This window comes from Tetrao urogallus (assembly GCF_951394365.1).
Source record: "Tetrao urogallus genome assembly, chromosome: 25".
In the NCBI taxonomy this organism is placed as follows: domain Eukaryota; kingdom Metazoa; phylum Chordata; class Aves; order Galliformes; family Phasianidae; genus Tetrao; species Tetrao urogallus.
Window position 1 is genome coordinate 1,010,519 of NC_136838.1, and position 18,105 is coordinate 1,028,623.

General features: G+C 40.3%; 1 protein-coding gene across 3 annotated transcripts; it reads right to left on the bottom strand.

The window, feature by feature from the left end:
- Nucleotides 1-1,160: 1,160 nt before the first annotated feature.
- Nucleotides 1,161-13,894, bottom strand: HNRNPM (heterogeneous nuclear ribonucleoprotein M; the record flags this gene model as incomplete). 3 transcript variants are annotated; one of them, XM_079546578.1, is made up of 13 exons in its annotated part: nt 13,801-13,894; nt 11,568-11,606; nt 11,412-11,447; nt 10,308-10,461; nt 9,324-9,373; nt 8,877-8,937; nt 6,489-6,590; nt 5,859-5,903; nt 5,391-5,465; nt 4,801-4,917; nt 2,538-3,319; nt 2,221-2,272; nt 1,161-1,324 (listed from the first exon to the last, which is right to left on the bottom strand). In XM_079546578.1, the coding sequence occupies exons 1-13, from the start codon at nt 13,876-13,878 to the stop codon at nt 1,161-1,163; spliced, it is 1,755 nt and encodes a 584-aa protein (XP_079402704.1). In that variant the 5' UTR covers nt 13,879-13,894. The 3 variants fall into 3 exon arrangements, with proteins under 3 accessions (XP_079402704.1, XP_079402703.1, XP_079402702.1); XM_079546577.1 differs by having other exon boundaries at nt 4,819-4,917; nt 11,412-11,606; XM_079546576.1 differs by having other exon boundaries at nt 11,412-11,606.
- Nucleotides 13,895-18,105: the final 4,211 nt, after the last annotated feature.

Consider the following 18,105-nt stretch of genomic DNA (forward strand, 5'->3'; position numbering starts at 1 on the left):
CTGGAAAGGGCGAGAACTCCTTGAGTGAGAAAGCAGACAGAAAATAGCTCAGGAGTCGTGGCGTTGTCCTGAAGGCATTCCTGGAGCGCGTCACCTCGAAACCTCGGGGGAAAGCGCCCAGCAGGGCCGGAGCGACGCCCCCCTCGGTCACAGGCGGGTCTCTCGATGAAGGACTTCTTTCCACTTCCTGCCGCTCCGCTTCTTGCGCTGCAATTCAGTAGTAGCACAAAGCACAGCAGGGCGCTTCCAGCACAAGACAAGTTTGATAGGCTTTAGTTTAACAGCAGCCATACGATTGCACTCCAACTTGCTTTCTAATCTTTTCTGATAGGCTTACAGCTTAAGTAATATCTTAGGGCAACACAAAAAGTAGCAGTCCTCACTCTTTACTTTCTCAGTATCTTTGCCTCTGAGCCAATAAAGTACAGAACGCAGCCCACAGTAACCACTATCCTGTTACTGTCCCACCTCCTGCCTCCGACTGCAGTGCGTGCAGCCCCTGCTGAAGCCCACATCAGGAAAAAATAAGCACGTGGTTTCTAAATCCACTTTCAGTTCAGGCCTCAGAATGGCACTGACACAACTGAAGGTGCAGGATGCTTTATTTTGTAAAACCAGCAATGCCACTGAAGAAAAATCAGCCCCAGTGCTCCTGCAAAGAGCGGTCGTCCAGGTCTGAAGGGGGAATCCAAAGGCTCCCCTGTACCAACGCCATTAAGTACTAACGTGGATCTGCAAGTGCATCAATTTCAAGTCTGTCACAAACTGACAACCAAAAAGAACATTCTTGCTTGACACTTCACAGGAGAAAACAAACTCTAGTTTTACTGAGCTCAGTTTACAGATAGCTTTGCAAGCATAAGATATGCTGCCAGTAATGGATGCAATGACTGAAATCTTTAACTTGCATTTATTATCAAAGTCATACTGTTTACATCTGTAATGTCAACAAGATGCCACAACTACAAAAAAAGATTGTGCACATTGCAGTTTCAATGCAAAAAACAGTAAAATGGAAATCCATTTGTTAAAAAAGTAATTAAAATTACTCCAGAAAGCAACTGAATCATTTTAACACCTTTACATCCATTCAAATTAAAATGGTTAACAAGAAAAATACAAATTCAAAAATCTGGTATCAGTGTTAAAAAAGCAACTACTTAAGCATTTCTATCAATTCGCACATCTATCTCCCTCCCACGGAGCTGAATCCCATTCATCATGCGGCAGGCTCTCTCAGCTACTTCTGGGGACTCGAATCTAACCACACCACATCCTTTCGATTTCCCATTCTCCATCTTGATATCAGCATACAGCACGTGACCTTCAAAAGAAAAGGAAGGTTCTCATTTAACTTAGAACGTACCACTTAACTATCAATTCACAGTGCTCTGCTCGAACCTCAGGAAGCCCACCTTCACAAGCCACCACCACTTTGAGACTTAAAGCGACAGGACGGTCATTTTTTTAAAGGAGTGTTCTCAGTTTGGAAGCACAAATTAATTCAAACTTGTTCTGTCAATTCTCCCTCAAGCATGACGCATCAGAAGTAGATGAACGGAGCAAAGCTAATGAGCCCTGCCCAACTTGCAAATACGTTAATTTGTATCGCAACTGATGAGGGCTGGCACTTGGCAAGCAGTAAATATTAGGGAACAAGGTGAGGGGACAGTAGCTACTGCCAAGAGAAATTCCCAGAAGCAGAACAGCCCACATCCAACAACATTTAGCAATCCTTTTGGCTACTTGATTTGTTTCTCTTTTATTGCTACTATTATTAATTTCTGAACATCTTTTTAAGGACAGTTTCCCCAAACTATGTTCACTCGAACATAAAACATCTGTACCAATACTTTCCATTAGTCACTGGCTTTTTGCTATAGAAATGAACCTCATAATTCATCCTGGATTTCCACACCCATTTCTTTCTCTAACCACACAGAGGCTATCCACATGGTAAGCCATGAGGTAGAGAGGAGCCTAAATTGAGTAGCAAGCTGAGAGAGAGCGGGCACTGACTGGATTATCAACTGGCCAGTAACAACATTTCTTCTGAACACTGTAGGACTCTCCTGGGCAAAACACTTGTCAACCCTGAGATTTAGTACTGCCAGGTCTGAGTGAAATTTTAGTTAAGGTATTGGTGCCTATGACAGAAGAGTAGTTCCTGTCTCACACAGCTATCAGTAGAGATCGCCAGTGATATAATTTGTAACTTACCACATTCATTAAATTTATCTTTCAGCATTTTCCATGTAAAATCAAAGGGCAGCTGTGAAAAAGAGAAGAACAATTACTGAAGATCTGTTAAATGACCTGTGAGTACTGCAAGCTCTTCAAAAGCTTTCCATCCCAGGGCAGCCACGCTTCAACGTGTTTATTTACAGATGCAGAAAGCTGTTCTCCTGCTAAGGAAATAGCTCCCACTCACAACGGTCTCCCTCATTCCACCTCTGGCAGCATCCAATATTAAATACTGTAACGGAAGTCAACAGAACACAGATGAGATCAACACAGATAGGAAGAAGGCTACTCACATTTCTCACAAATATCTGACAAGCTTTTCTGGCCACCCCAGCTGCAGGTCCTCCAGTTCCTCCAAGGGAGCCTGCAAAATTGCCTGCAAAGTTTCCACGTTCCATTTCCATTGTTCTTTCAAAATTGCTTCCCATTGCAAGTCCCATGCGATCTATGCCTGCTCCCATGCCCTGCCCCATAGCAGGACCCATTCTTTCCATATTAGTGGCTCCAATGCGCTCCAAGCCCATTCTCTCCATGCTAGCAGCACCCATACGATCTATTCCTATTCTTTCCATAGGAGTGGCACCTATGCGATCCAAACCAGCAGGCATTCTCTCTATGACCTGACCCATTCCAGTTCCCATTCCAGCAGGGACCATACGCTCCATCCCTATACCCATTCTATCCATGCCAGAGCCCATACGTTCCACACCTGATCCCATTCTATCCATAGTGGTACCGACACGATCAATGGCAGCACCCATTCTCTCAATACCAAAGCCTATTCCAGAACCCATTCTTTCTATGCCAGAACCCATTCTCTCAATAGCTGGTCCCATCCTCTCAATGTTAGGAGCAATGTGATCTATGCCCAGAGGGGCCATTCGGTCAATTCCAGAACCGATTCGATCCACATTGGAACTCATTCGATCCAAAACAAGACCCATCCTGTCTATTTCTGACCCTACTCTCTCCATCCCATGACCCATCCCAGAAGGTATTCTTTCTATTCCCGAGCCCATACGATCAATGCCAGGAGCCATCCTCTCAATCCCAGGAATGCTGGCATTTCCACCACCTGGAACAAAACAAACAAGTTATCAGTAGTCATACACAGACTAGCAAACTGAATCAGAAAATGACTTCACGATGTGCGCCCTGCTGTAGAATATGAAGTAGTTATTTCAGACAGGAAGAATAACTGTCACTGATTATTCAGGTTACTGTGACTGCAACACGTTTTAGGAGATCACTAATCCTGTCAGACTGTGCTACAGCTGGGCAGAGAGCACTTTATCCCTAACGAATACTCTAATTTACACACACTATGTACAGTGAAAACCATCACACGCAGAAGGAGGAAAGTTTTAAGGCATATGCATACTGGGGAGATCAGCTGGCAAAAGTTAGTATTTAAATTGTAGCTGGCAGCTGTCCTGTACAGTACACTGGGGGGGAGAAAAAAAAAGCAAACTCCACAAAAGAATCCTGAAGTATGGCTTCATAAAGCACGCTCAGCCTTTTAGTGTGGAAAGTATGAAAAGGCTGTCTTATGCCATAAAACAGAAGCAAGAATACATTATCTAGATCTGCTACATAAAATTCCTTGGTTGAGTTGTCCTGACTAACCTACGGAGTGTTCTAGTTCCAGCAGTACAAGTTTGGTCTCCTCTCCCTTAGGAGGAGTTCCTATTGTACAAACCACCTTATCCACTGAGTTTAACTTCAGCACTTCAGGAACAAAACTCAAACAAACAAACAAAGAAAAAAAAACAAGAAAACCTTGAGTTTGATTTGAGGAGAAAAAGCCTTGAAGAAGCTATCCACTTAAATACTCTAAGTATATTTAGTGAAGAGAAACAAGACTCTGGCTTCTGCATTTTTTTCAGTAGTATCTTAAATAAGAAAGAATGGGTTTGACTTGTGTGACATTTATTATTTCTTTAAGAAGTATATATTGAAGTTTCTTGGGAAGACAGCAGCAATCATACAGTATTTCAGCTGAAAGACAGAAGTGTTCTTCATTTAGCTTTAGAGACTGAAAAAGCACTAACCTCACGCTGTTAGAGACAAGTCCTGGTTACTCAAGTGCTATCATTCAGTCATCAAGCTTTTTTTAATCACTTTGATAAAAAGATCTCCTTTACATTAAAGATCAAATTTCATAGAGATGTCTCAGTTCTATCAGCAATTCTGCACTACGTTTCACTGTGCGATTTCTAAATTTCTGCTAAAGAAACAAAGGTTACACCACATTTTTCTTATCTACTGGGTAGACTGCAGGCTGCATTATAAGCTTAGGTCTCACATCAGTCAGAACTCTGCCACACACAAGGCAATTTAACACAAAAAGTCACTAAGTAGCATGTAAGACCATCAAACGTTCTCTGTTCCATTTGAAATCCCATTACAGAACTCACAGATTACTACTGTCACATATATGTCTGATAAAAAATGAAATATCAGAGCAGCTACCTACAAAATATGGTCTTTTTTTGTTATAGAAAAAGTGCTATTTTCATGCACAGTTCACGTATTTCCAGGAGAAAGCACACGTACTTAGCTTTGCATACTGACCTATTCCTCTCTCCAAGGTCTCTCCAAAACTACGAGACATTCCCATTTCATTTCTTCCAAATTCTCTCTCAAATCCTCCACCCATAGCACGATCCATCTCTGTAAAGATCAAGTTTGATTATTTTCTTTGGGGCACCCGAATAACTTCTGACTGAACATTTTAATGCAGGCATAATTTTTAAAGGTTAACAGCAAGGCAAACCTCTACTGTGTCCTCCTCATTATTTTGTCTTGTCTTTCCAAGACAAAAACACAACTGACAGAAACAACACAAATCCTCTTAAATGCAGACAAGGCAGACGCTTTGCTCTAGAAGAGACTTTCTGGTTAATACAGACAGAACACAGTTCATCTTGTTCAAGGAAATCTCAGCAGTCTTTTTTTGTAGTTTAGAGGCAACAAGGGCCTTGCAGACACTGCATCACGTGTAAATCTTAAGTTCTTCCAATAAAAGCTGGGAAGAGGAAAATAACCAGCCTCCATTGCTACAGTTTCAGAAAACAGAAGGACTTCTGTCAAACTCAGGAGCGTGGTCAGTGATAATGGTGAGTAATAGATAACCCAGTGCCTACCACTCATTCTGCCCATGTTCATTCCAGCTGGAAAGCGACCAATGTTTTCCATGCCACCAAAAGGACCTTCCATTCCTAAAAGAAAGTATTTTCCAGGGATTCTTTTAGCAATGCTTTTCAACTTAACACCACATCTCCCCAAAATGAGCTTTTCACAGATCATTTTCACAGGCATCAAGACAACTCTGTATGACAGATCCACAAAACTCAGTTGGAATTTGGTCACACTTTATTTCCTAAGCCAATGTCAGGCTTAAGAACATCCAAACCAAGCTCATGTTTTCTCTGAGGTTTTATCCCTTCTTTATACGACTACAGAAGTTGCTTTTAATACCCAAAAATGAACAAGTCTGTACTAAATGGGTGACTATTTCACAGAGAACACAAATGCCTGATAGTTATATGTGGCTAAGTTTACATGGCTTTCCAAAAACCCAAGCTATATATATTTCAAAAAACACAGCTTACCTCCCATTTTATTCATTCCAAAGCCCATGCCTTCCATTCCCATTCCTCAAAATAAAAGAGAAAGCTTTATATAGCAGATGTAATTTTACAAAGCTTCAGCCATCAGACTGGCTGCAGAAATACAGATCATACATTGCATCCACTCTTTCAGCTGAACATTACATGTGATAGCTCTGAGTAGATCGAAACATTCCTTCTCGACAAATAAAAGCAGTAAGTGGAAAAAAAAACCCCATAGGCATCTGAAAGCTGAATGTGTGCTACTTTTTAGGTGGCTCTTTAAAACTTTTTCTGTTTAAACATACCCTAAACAAAGATTTGCAAGCCCACTAACGAGTATTAAGAGTAACAGATGGTTTTAAAAGTTTAGTGTATATTTGCAGTGTCTGCTGCTCATGCTCAAGAGTCAGAAAATGAGAGCTGTGCCTTGACCATGATTAAAAAATAAAAATGGAGCTATCTGTTAAGTTCAGGTTTCCATTATCAAGCTCATTACTTAGCTCAATAAAATTTCACTTGGCTTTAACACTCCTAATACACTTCAACTCTTTTTGTGGGCAAAACAAAGCTATCTACCCTCTACACAGCTTAAAGCTCTCATGAAACAAAGCATAGGAGTAATCTTCTTACCTCCAGGTCCCATGTTGCCCATTCCCATGCCTTTGTTTAAATGATTTGCATCAATAGGTTGACCTCCAGGTCCTAATCCCATGCCAATACCACCAAGACCATCTGAAGAAAATATTCAGATATCAAAAAAGCCTTGTTTCCATAATTTGACAAAACAGCAAGTTTTATTCTTAAGTAATTTACTTCCATTCTCCAAAAAAAAAAAATCTTGCTGTGTTCCCACTTTGGGGTACATAGTTAATGCATGAAAGTGTAAATCCAGAGTAGATGTGTCTCAAAGCAGACTGAAATCTAACCTCAATTATTCTTTCTCATCATCCAGTTTTATCTCACTGCTGAGAAAAGTTGTTTTTCTGTTTGACTGGTTTTAAGCTGACTCCTGAAAAATAACTGGCTAGAACACTGCTTATTTTGTGCAACTCCTCAATCTGAGAATAGAGTGGGCAATTTAGTAGAAGCAACTTCTATCCTTTTCACAATAACACCTTTGATTAACAAATGGCTTATTTCTGTCTTTGCCAAGGTTCTGCCCTTGCAGGTAAGAATTTAAATGACCACAAGGTTCCACCTATCATTATGACAGCCACCTATACAATTCAGAGCACACAGCCAGCCTCTTCCCTACAGAAATGAAGAACATCATTCCCAGACACAGTATTTAAATTTTCCTGTACCCAAGTCAATTATGGATTCCCCAGCCCCAAAATAAAATAAAATTATAAAAACCAAACCATCTCATTTTCCTCATCGTTAATCAGGAAGAAAAAGTTCTTTTAATGCATTTGACCCAAGTAACAGCTCAATGGTATTCTCTGCCTATGAGAATACAACTTCCTTGTTTAGATCTCAACATAATGTTCTTAGGAAGTGTTAAATCTTGCTTTCAAGCACCATGAGATAGCATTCTTCCCCCCTCCCATAACCTCCCCTTCCAAATTAAAGGCCAAGAAATATGTTTCCATAATTAGTTGTTCCACTTAACACAAAGGTAATTAAACTAGAAACCAACGACTTTCTCTTGATTAGGTATATTGTTACAGAAAGTCAAGGCAGCAAAAAAAAAAAAAAAAAAGAAAAGAGAGAAACAACCAAAGCAACTTGGATGATAGTGCTACTGAACAAAGCTCTGGCAAATACGCAGATAACTGAACTAAGGGATGGATCAACGAATGCTAAAGCGTGCCAGGGAGCAGCACACAACAGAATTTGTTTCCAGGAATAAGAAAACTTCACATGGCTGAATTAACAGAACTACTTTACGGTTTAGAACAGTCAGCCAAACTTGACATTTGTCACTGTATTTAAGCAAATTAAGTTTCAGCTGTAAAATAGTGGGGTTTTTCCTCACCTCCACACTTCTCCCTTTCAAACCAGTCTCCTTCTGTTCAGTGTTTCATTATATTATCACTGTTCAATTCTGTTCAACGTTTCATTATATTATCACAGAATAGTTGAGGTTGCAAGGGACCTCTGCAGATTCTCCATCCCAAAGGCCCCAGATGATCTAGAGCCAGCTGCCCTGAACCACTTATCATTATCTTAAAGGATGGAGACTCCCCAAGCTCTCAGGGTAACTTGTTGTTTCAGTACTCAGCCACCCTCACAGAAACATTTCCTTATGTTTAGATGCCTTGTCCCATCACTGGGCATCACTGAAAAGAGCCTGGCTTTATCTTCTTTGCACCCTCCCTTCAGGATTGATAAAGTGGTATAAAATTCCACTGAGAAACCCGAAAAGACCTGGGAGATTCTCAGGTCCTCAGCTCAGCCCTTTAAACTGAAGGAAAAAATGCAAGATATCTAGAACATCCGAGCACACAAAAAGGTGCACACATGTCTATTAGCTGATTACGTTTCCTTTAAACCCTGTTTTTAGTAGGGCTTTTGAATTGCACTCGAGACACCTGGAAACTCTGAGTACATTAATGGAATACTGTTTTTAGGATAAACTTTAAGCTACTAAGAACTGAAGGAAGTACCCAAAAAGAGACAAGGCTGATGAACTCGTTTACTGTTTTATCCTTTGATATTACTAAAATCATTTGAATTCCAGTTTTCAGAAGTCTGAACCATTTTCACTAGGGCTGGGTTTAAACAGCTGGGTAGTAGTAGAAGTTATAGTTATCTATTATTTAAATTCTATTTATTAATCTCTTCCTGCCCGCATATAGCAGGCCACAGAAGCAGTACCTCTCAAGCCTAAGATTCAAACACCTGCAGACTCAGTAATATGCATAACCCAGGAATATAAAGGAAATCTCTCTAAATGCAATCCTGAAGGCAAAGTGCTTTCAAATTCAGTCTCATCTTGCATGTGTTTAAGTTGCTGTGAAGCAAATTAAAAAGCATAACAGAACATATTCATTCAGTCACGGAGGAGAAACTTACGAGGAAGTTGTTGGGGTCGTTCTGGAGGAAAGAAGTCTCCTTTGGGAAAGGCTCGCTCATCCTAAAAATAATTCAATACATTAAGCTGGTACATGACCCTGGCCTGCCTTCTTGCTAGAATTATTTCTTGCCCCCGTCTAATTACAGAAACTTAAAGCAATCCTTATTGTATTTACCATCATCTTCTAGAGAAATAATTAGATATAACCTTCCCCAGTTATGTGACTTGGTATCACCAGGCATTAGGCCAAGTCTTTCCAACAGAACGTGCATTTCTTCCAGTACTTCAACTCAAAAGCTACAACTGAGATGCAAAGCACAGGGCTGTGTTTGCCATAACATGCTGTTTACTTCTGTCACACCAATCTGGAAGTCACACATCACCCAAAAAAAAAGTCACAATCACTGTGTCAGTTCAAAAAGCAGTACGAATTTGAACATACTTACCATTTTTACGTGCATTGGTCTGTCAAACAGCAGCTGCCCATTAAACATTGCTTTTGTTTCATTAAGGATTACTTTGCAAGCATTAAAACCAAAGAAAAAAAATGAAAAAAATTGAAATGCTATCTGATGCAGAGTTCAAAAGAAACCGCAGAACAAAAGAACTCCATGCCCCCAGCTTAGTTATTATTCAGACTATTATTAGTTATTATTCAGACTATTATTAGTTATTATTCAGACTACGAAAAATCCTTCTGCTTTTTCCAAAACAAAAAACCTTCCAAAGCTTACTAATGAAATTAAAATGAGAGTTAAAAAGCAGTCCTGTGATTAAGAATAAATTAAGACACCCCTTAAGACGTGTCTCAAAACCAGTGTTAGAACATTACACTGGAAATTTTAGTTATTTCAAACAGGAGAAAACATGCAGACCTTCCCATGACTTTCAAATCAGCAACTACACAAATGTCACAGGATTCACTAATGTTAATATTTTAAGCTTCAGCTTACCCCGACAAGGCTTAACTTTTTATATTTTGTGTGTGTTTGTGTGCATGGACTGCTATGCAGCAAATCACAGCTTGGACAGAGTAAGGATATGGATGACAACAGAACAAACCAGGTCAATCCTGTCACATTGCAGGTGGATCTGTTACATTCCTCCCTTACCTCCATTACAGTAATATAAGACAAACCCTTTCCGATAAATTGCACTTATTACCAGTTGTGACCTAGAGACAAGAATTTACTAACTACAAATTCATACATCCACCCTTGTTAATGATTCTGAGCAAGTCAGAAAAGTTCTTTCAAGATGTATTTTTCTTTTTTTTTTTTTCCCCCCCCAGTTTTCCTTACATTTTCCACCCACTGTAATGGCTTCACTAACTGCAATAAAGATTCTTAACTACAGTAGCATAATTTACATTTTATCCTGCTTTGCAGCAAACCTACTTAGTATTTACCATTACTACTATTTAAGGATACATATAGCCTGAACAGCCTCTATGGCTTGTTCAAAAGTGACAGTGCCAATTCCACGACTTTTGCCATCTTTATCTTCTAAAATGTCTGCTCGAACCACAGCACCAGCCATGCTGAAGACTTCTTTCAGTTTCTTCCAACCAACCTTGTAATCCAACTGGAAGACAAGTTATATTAAAAGCATGAGAAAGCTTTCCAACAAAAGAATACCTTCAGTGTTCTCACTTTCATTTCTCAGTATCTGCAATAAGAATAAGCAGTGTTCAGATAGATGGGATGAAATGTAAATAACAGGATGCCAGAGAATGCTCCAGAACCTCATGCATTACTCAACACCCTAACATGTAGGAAACAGCAACCTTACTTTACTCAGACAGAGAATCACTGAATAATCAGGTTTGAATAGGGACTTCCAGAAGTTGCTACTCTTAACTCACTGCTGAAAACAGCTCTAATTAGTTCGGGTCGTTCGGGGCCACGTTCAGCTCAGCTGTGAGCACTATGAAGCGCACACGGCTGACAATCTCTCCAGACAAGCCCTCCAGTATTTCATCAATTTCAAGGTAAAAAAATCCCAGAATGTAAATAGAAGCACCCATCTTCCAACTCACATACCCTACAAAGAGCTTGGTTCTGTTTTCTGTGTCCCTTGATCAGAGACCTGGAGACAGCAATCAGGTATTCCTTGAGCTTTCTTCCTTTAAAGCTGAACAAACCCAGATCCTTCAGACTTTCCACGAGTTCACATTCTCTAGCCTCCATCTAGCTCAATGTCTCTCCACTGCCTCTCCATCAAATAAGCTGCATTTTCCTCTGCTGATCGTGGTTAGTTTTAGTATTTGAAAACACTGCATACTCTAAAGAATCAGGGAAGTACAATGAGGAAAAAAATTTTTTTACACTACATCCATGACAGCTTTCCCAGCTCTCATTTTTCATTCACAGGAAGCACTAAAAGCTCACTGTCCACTCAGCAGGTGTTCCAAGTAAGATCAGTCACAAGAGTTACTACTCATTTTTACTGGGACAGAGAAACTCTACAGCTTTTCCTTTAATTTACCAGATTGAACCCAGGTTTTCTCTTCACAGAGCATATAAAACACTTACATTTGCAACAAAGACAGTGCTTCCAAGCCTCCCTGCCTGTAAAGCATGAATGATCTCATTGGGTATGTTGGGATTGTTGAGTATACTAGGTGGGATATTGATCATTCCAGGGCCACCAGGGCCTGGGCCAATACCCATTCCACCAGCTGCCATGACCTTCTGCATTGCTCTCCTGGCGTGCTCGCCATCAGGATCCTGCAAGACACAGAAACAACAAATTAAGTTTGCCACGATTCCAATAAATGCACAGGGTCTTAGTAGCATAGGCACAGGTCAAAAGAAGAGACTTTTTATATGGGTCTATCAGGTCCCTGTAGATCTACGGGGAATCACATTGCTATATTTTTATTATCATCTTACTTTTTTAAACCAAAGTATGAGGCCCCTTCAAGTTAGCAAGTTACTCACACATTTCCCTTCATTTTGAAGGTACCTTTTATTAATTAACACCCACAACAAACCTCAGCCACATTTGTTCTGAAGACAAAATGACAATTCAAAGGTTTTAGAAGAGAAACTGCTATTAACCTTTGGCATTTTGAAAATACAACAACTCATTAATCTTGCAATTACACTTCACAAGACAAAACACACTGTGTAAAATCTCACAAAGATTCCTTTGGGCAACTCCTACACCTCAACGCCCCAAGTTTCCAAATTGAAAAAATAGTTGGGGTGTATCATTATATTACTGTGAGATCTCACATTTTAGGATATTCTTAAAAGCACAGGACGAAGACTTTTAGCAAGGAAATAAAATTATTGTAACTTCATACTGAAAGTGAGAACCTTTACAACACATGGTAAACTGATGTTGCTTAAATCAGAAATGTCAAATTGTGTTCAGTGAGCAAGTGAAAAAAAAATCAAAATTCATTCCATTAGTCAGAAACAGAGGTGTTAAGAATAAAAGTTATTTAAATAAAAAAAATATCTTTATCTGAATTTTAAGAAGAAACAACAGCACATTTGTGAAATTGAGGAATGGAGGAATTACACCCTTCTTGATTAATCCAGCAACATCTACTTCAATCAGTCATTCACTTGAAGGCTTTCATGCTTTCCAGCAATGAAACAGCCAACACAGATGTATGTGCTGGACAGATGGCAAAACTTATGCTAACATTTGTCTACAATAATTTAACTCCTTTCACACAGTCACAACCCCTGGCTTGGAGAAGTGGTGCTGAACCCCTTACAACTGAAGCATGCTTCTTCACCCATTTCAGCTACCATGTCTGCTCTGTTGGTGCCATTTAAGCAGAAATATTCCAGTACGGCAATCGCTTTATGAAGACTCGGTCAAATCACAACTACTTCTTTCCAAGGCCTGACGCCAACTGGGCAATGTGACTTTCAGTTCCAAATATAACAGTGTATAACAGGAAAACTGATCGCACACAGCCCCACTTCAATACCTTTTTCTCCCAAGAGCCTCTCTGAAAAGTCAGTGCTTGGTAAGTTTCAGGTAGAACCACTTTTCTAATGATCCATTTCTACTCTCACTTCCCTGAAAGGGCAGCAAGAGGTCACCAGCAGACGATGATGGCTTGCAGCAAGACTCAAACCACTGCTCCTCAGAATGCATAAAATCATTTAAACAAGCTAGATTCTGAGAAGTGCTGCCACTTCCACACCGCATTCTTTTCCTCAAGTGCTTCTAAGAACACACATTGCTGAGAGTGGACTTTCTGCACACATTTCCCATCTTACACTCATTCAGGTGTTTTTTTCCCCAACCATTCGGGGCGGTACAGGCACAGCAGAACATGAAGCCTGCTTAGCCAAGAACAACTTGCTTACCCTACGGCCAAGAGTCACTGTTAACACTGAAGAAGTCTCTCTTGATTTTTGTTTAATTGGGCCTTTGATGTAGCTACAGGTTCTAAGCTGCTGGAACAGAAGTTTAAACTTGTCAATAAATAAGGATTAACTCATGGTACAGTTGAGCGTGTCACAGGGGTTGACGACAGCAAAGCCACTAGAATGGAAACAAATCTTCAGAGTATTTCAGAAACCAGCTTATTTTACGGAACTGTTTGCAGAACACATTTATCATGATGCAGAATTCAACAGAAAGCAGTCAAGAACAAACAACACTCATGCAAGTTGCTTTATCAAGTCATATACCTGCATTACAGCTTGCTTTGCCCAAGTTCTGCCTTACTATCAGAAGCAACTATTTTTTAAATCAAGTTTAGTCTAGGCAATCACATTCAAACTGAAGTTCACCAACACATGCTAGGGGTAAAGAAAATTCAGTATCTATTTCAAGAGCCACGCTTTCGGTCAAAAATCATCAGCTGCAAATGAGTAAGCCATACTGCTGGACTGCAGAGCACCCCTCTGCCTTTTTCCACGGCGCTGAAAGAACAGATGTGAGTCTTACTTCTTTCACTTTCAACGGTCTTCCACCAAGACTATGCTTGTTCAAAACCTCTGCAGCCTTTTTCATGCTTTCTTCCATCTTGAATTCAACAACACTGTGAAGATACAAGACTTCTAAGAACACTGCTTGTATCTTAAGAGTTACCTCATTTCTTGCTAAAAATTCATAAGTGAACTTACGCGCATCCCTGATGATATCATTTCACAGACGAACAACAAGGAGAGGAGGGAAGAAAAAACAAAGTAAGTAAAAGCACAAAACACAAACAACATTTTTAAAACATCAATTCACATTAGTTAACTCTAATAGAAAGAAAATGAATGTAATGTTACCCAATTCATTACTTGAATTCCTTGAATTGAATTAAGATATAATTGCTTATGCATTAAAAGGGTTAAGCTGTAGTTTCTGAAGTTGTAGCAAGCAGAACTAAGTCCATGTTCTCCAAGAAAAATACCACACGCTCCACATCAACTGTTCTCTGCCATACAGCAAAATCCTGGCCATATTTTCTCACCCTAAATCCATATCCTTCAGGACAGTTAAATGAGCTCCTACTATTTCTTCCTGCAAGATATCTTCACTGGACTGAAGGACTTAAGTCAATTTCTAAACTTAAATGCATACTGCCTTCATAGGTACTTATGTTTACTCTCACAGGAAGAATATTTTACAGAACCTGCTTCTACACACTGCCCTTACAAATTCAGCAAACCACTACAGTGACATTTTCCAAAACACAAGTATTACTTTAATATTCCATACCACTATGCATACTGCTAGGGTCCATGGGCAATGCAAACAGCCAACACCAACTGAACACAGTGGAAGACCACCCTAACACTGTTCCCATCCCACCACCTCCCCATCCCCACAGCTTTTAAGCAATCCTGTGCTATAGCCATAAGCATACACACTCTCTGCCTCCCTGACCTCCTTTCATTCCACGCCTCTATACAATTACATTTGTCATGTAGAAAATCCACAGAAGAAATTCTCACAAACACTTACCCTTGACTTTCCTTCAGCGTCCATTAAGAGCTCCACGTATGTTACCTCACCAACTACAAATCAGATTCCAGACGACACATATACCAAGGGAGAAAAGCCAAGAAAACAATGGGAATTTAGAACAATCAACCGTGTATGGAGCCTCTGCCTTAAAAGAAAGCCCAGAAACACTCCATGTTCTCTAAACCACAAAACTAGACAATTACAGGTATGCAGTAAAATCTTAAGATTAAGTATGTTCTTGCTTTTCCTCCACTTGAAAAGCTGGCTATTTCCACAATATCTATTTACTCGATCTTTAGTGCTCACTGATGACACTTCAGGCAATCCAAATCTATGAGGAAGTCTGCAGAACGATTTTCCTTCTCTTTGCATGGTGTCAGTCTCATCTCCCCAGCCCAGAACTCAAACAATCATTCACTTTTCTCAGGACTTTTCTCCAGTAAAAATCCAAAGAAGGGATAAGACTGACCCAACAGACCAGAAGATCATTCGCTGCCTACTTCATTCCAGCAATGTAGCCTGTTGTTAAGCCACTGTAAAATTTCAGTCCATGTTTGAGGCTTGATAATAAGTAATTAGCTGTCTGCATATTTGCCTCCAAGACAAAACAGCTTAAAGCAAGATGCAAAACAAACCAGAAAACTGTATCTGCACCATTCCTCACAAGATTAGGATTGCTTTTTGTTATGTTGGTCCTTTTCCTTTTGACACTTTTGTTTTGTTTCTGTGACCACAGAACTATATGATGTACCTCCAGGACACAACTACCGCCATGGCTGCTGCCCTTGAAGTGAGTGGCATACAAAGGTTTTCAGAATCACTCTTTCATTAAAAGACTTTTTTCTTTGCACATTCTACTTTTTAAATACAAGAGGACTCCAAGTTGCATTAATCTAAAAGGTGGAAAGAAAACAGTATCACAACCAGATGTAAATACTGATAGCATACTCCAAGCAAGGGAATCTCACATTCAAGAGTTTCCTTCGCAGAGGGAGAGCGCTCAGCCCCAGCACCCACAGGAGCAGTCCTTCATCAGACACAGACCACCACTGGAATGGACTGTTCCACTTTTTTTTTTTTTCCTAGAAGCTGGAAGAAAAGGAATGCTTGATAAAATTGCATTTTTCTTCTTCCATTTCCAATTTAAAAGCAAATTAATCCACATCAACATTCCATCCAAAGAGCAGTTAGTTTGACAGACTAAAGCAGTCAGTCAAGCATATTTTCATGAGGTTCAAGCCTGGTAGAGGCAAACAAACCTCTTCAAAATGGACAGGGCAGATTAGAGTGCTCACTAATTATCCACAGTATTATTCATTACTTCAGTGACAGCTCTTGAAATAAAAAAACCATCTCCTCCCTATAATCTGAACAGCACAGGGTCACACCGTACCCGTGGGATTGCTTCCACAGCAACTGAGTGAAGGGACTGCACTGTCACAGTCCTGCTGGGACATGGGCGCCACGTACCCAGCCCAAACATTCAGCATTACCAAGACATTCTGAAGCCATTCATCTCAACAGCAGCAGCCAATGGAACTCTTATCAAGAACGCAATCGTGATTCAACAATTTATGCAGTAAGACAACAAATGCCCAGATTGCCTACAAGAGAAAAGCACTCCGTTTCACAGAGCACAGCAATGGCAAGTTACAAGCCTGTGACTCTGAGTTCTCAACAACACTGCTGAGCCCCTGGACCCAGGGCTCTCTGCTCTGCTATCAAAGCCAGCTCCAGCTCCTCACGCACATCAGCGCTTCTGGAAAGAAGTCTGCCCACCTTGAACATAACATACTAAATATAATTTAACATGCTTTTTTTTTTTTTTTTTTTAAAAAAAGGAACACCACCTCTGAACAAGTTTTCCTGAAGTCTGATACAGCAGCAGTTGTGCATTACCTGGAAAATTTTGTCAATCTGCTCAGTACTTCACATTCAAGCCCTACAGATGCCTGCACTAAAACTGAAACACACATTTTGAACGACCTCTGAATTTTCCTGAATAGCCAAAAACCACAAACAAAACACGACGTGTGTGGAGTGGTAAATGACATGGATACTGAGCCACTACACTATTTAAGAAAACAATTCCAGATTGCAGAACTGAAGGGGGAAAAAAAAAGCCAACACAGCTCTCTTCAGTTTTTCCACCTGAGCAACATGCTAACTTAACAGTTCTTCCAGGCTTCTTGTTTGAGGCTGGCAAAGGAAACCTGTACTAGGTCATGTTTTACTTGGCTTCTTTGTAGATTCCAAACCACAGGAACATCAGGAAGTGAGGATATATCAGTGATAAAAGGCAAGGATAGCCTGTAACTTTGCAAAGACAAACCACAGAGAAATAGCAACAGCAGACAGCCCTGTCTGAAACCTCCTGAGGGCAAAAGGAACACAGCTCTTCGTGTGAGGGAAGATATCCTGCATCCACAAGCAAAGAAATTCCATTCAAACACAAGAGAAGATCACTTACAGTACTTAAAAGGAGCCTACAATAAAGATGAGGAGACTCTTTATCAGTGTGTGTAGTGATAGGAGAAGGGGTAACAGCTTTAAACCAGAGGAGGAAAGATTTAAATGAGATGTCAGGAAACAGGAAGGAATTCTTTACTGAGCGGTGAGACCCGCTGTGTTGCCATGCCCAGAAGCTGGGGCTGGATGGGGCCCCGGCAGCCTGAGCTGGTAGGTGTCCGTGGCACAAGAGGTTGAAAGAGATGGTGGTGAAGATTCCTTCCAACTCCATCTATTCCATGATTCTATGAGTGCCAGATCAGCCTCCGGGGGGAGAGAAAGTTACAGAAAATACCAGCTGTAAGTTAATGCAAAGATAATTAAGGAATACGTACTGCACAGTGTCATGACAGACTTCCTTCTTAAAGCTCTGATCTGAGAGAGTTCAGGAACTCAGCACTTCTAATACAGATGACTGCAGCAGAAATGGAAATGAGTAGAAAAACTAAGGCAATCTCTACTCTTATTTATGACCAAGTTCTACTTCATACAGTTATCATTTCTCCTTTGGGGAGAGAATGTGAAATCTGGGCAGTTTTATCTGCACTGAAAATTTAGACTTTAAAGCAAGTTAGTCTGAGAGCATTCACACATCTGAGAAACAACCAGGAGAAAAAGCTCAGCTGCAGACATCAGATTTGAGGAATATGAAGTTGGGCAATCTGATTCTCTCTGAAAGGCCCAGAGATGCAAGTATCAGGAAGTAGAGAAGCACAGAAAAGGAGGAAGTGGTAAATGTTTTATGTAACAGTAGTTGCTTTGACTCAGTGTCAAAAGTAAATA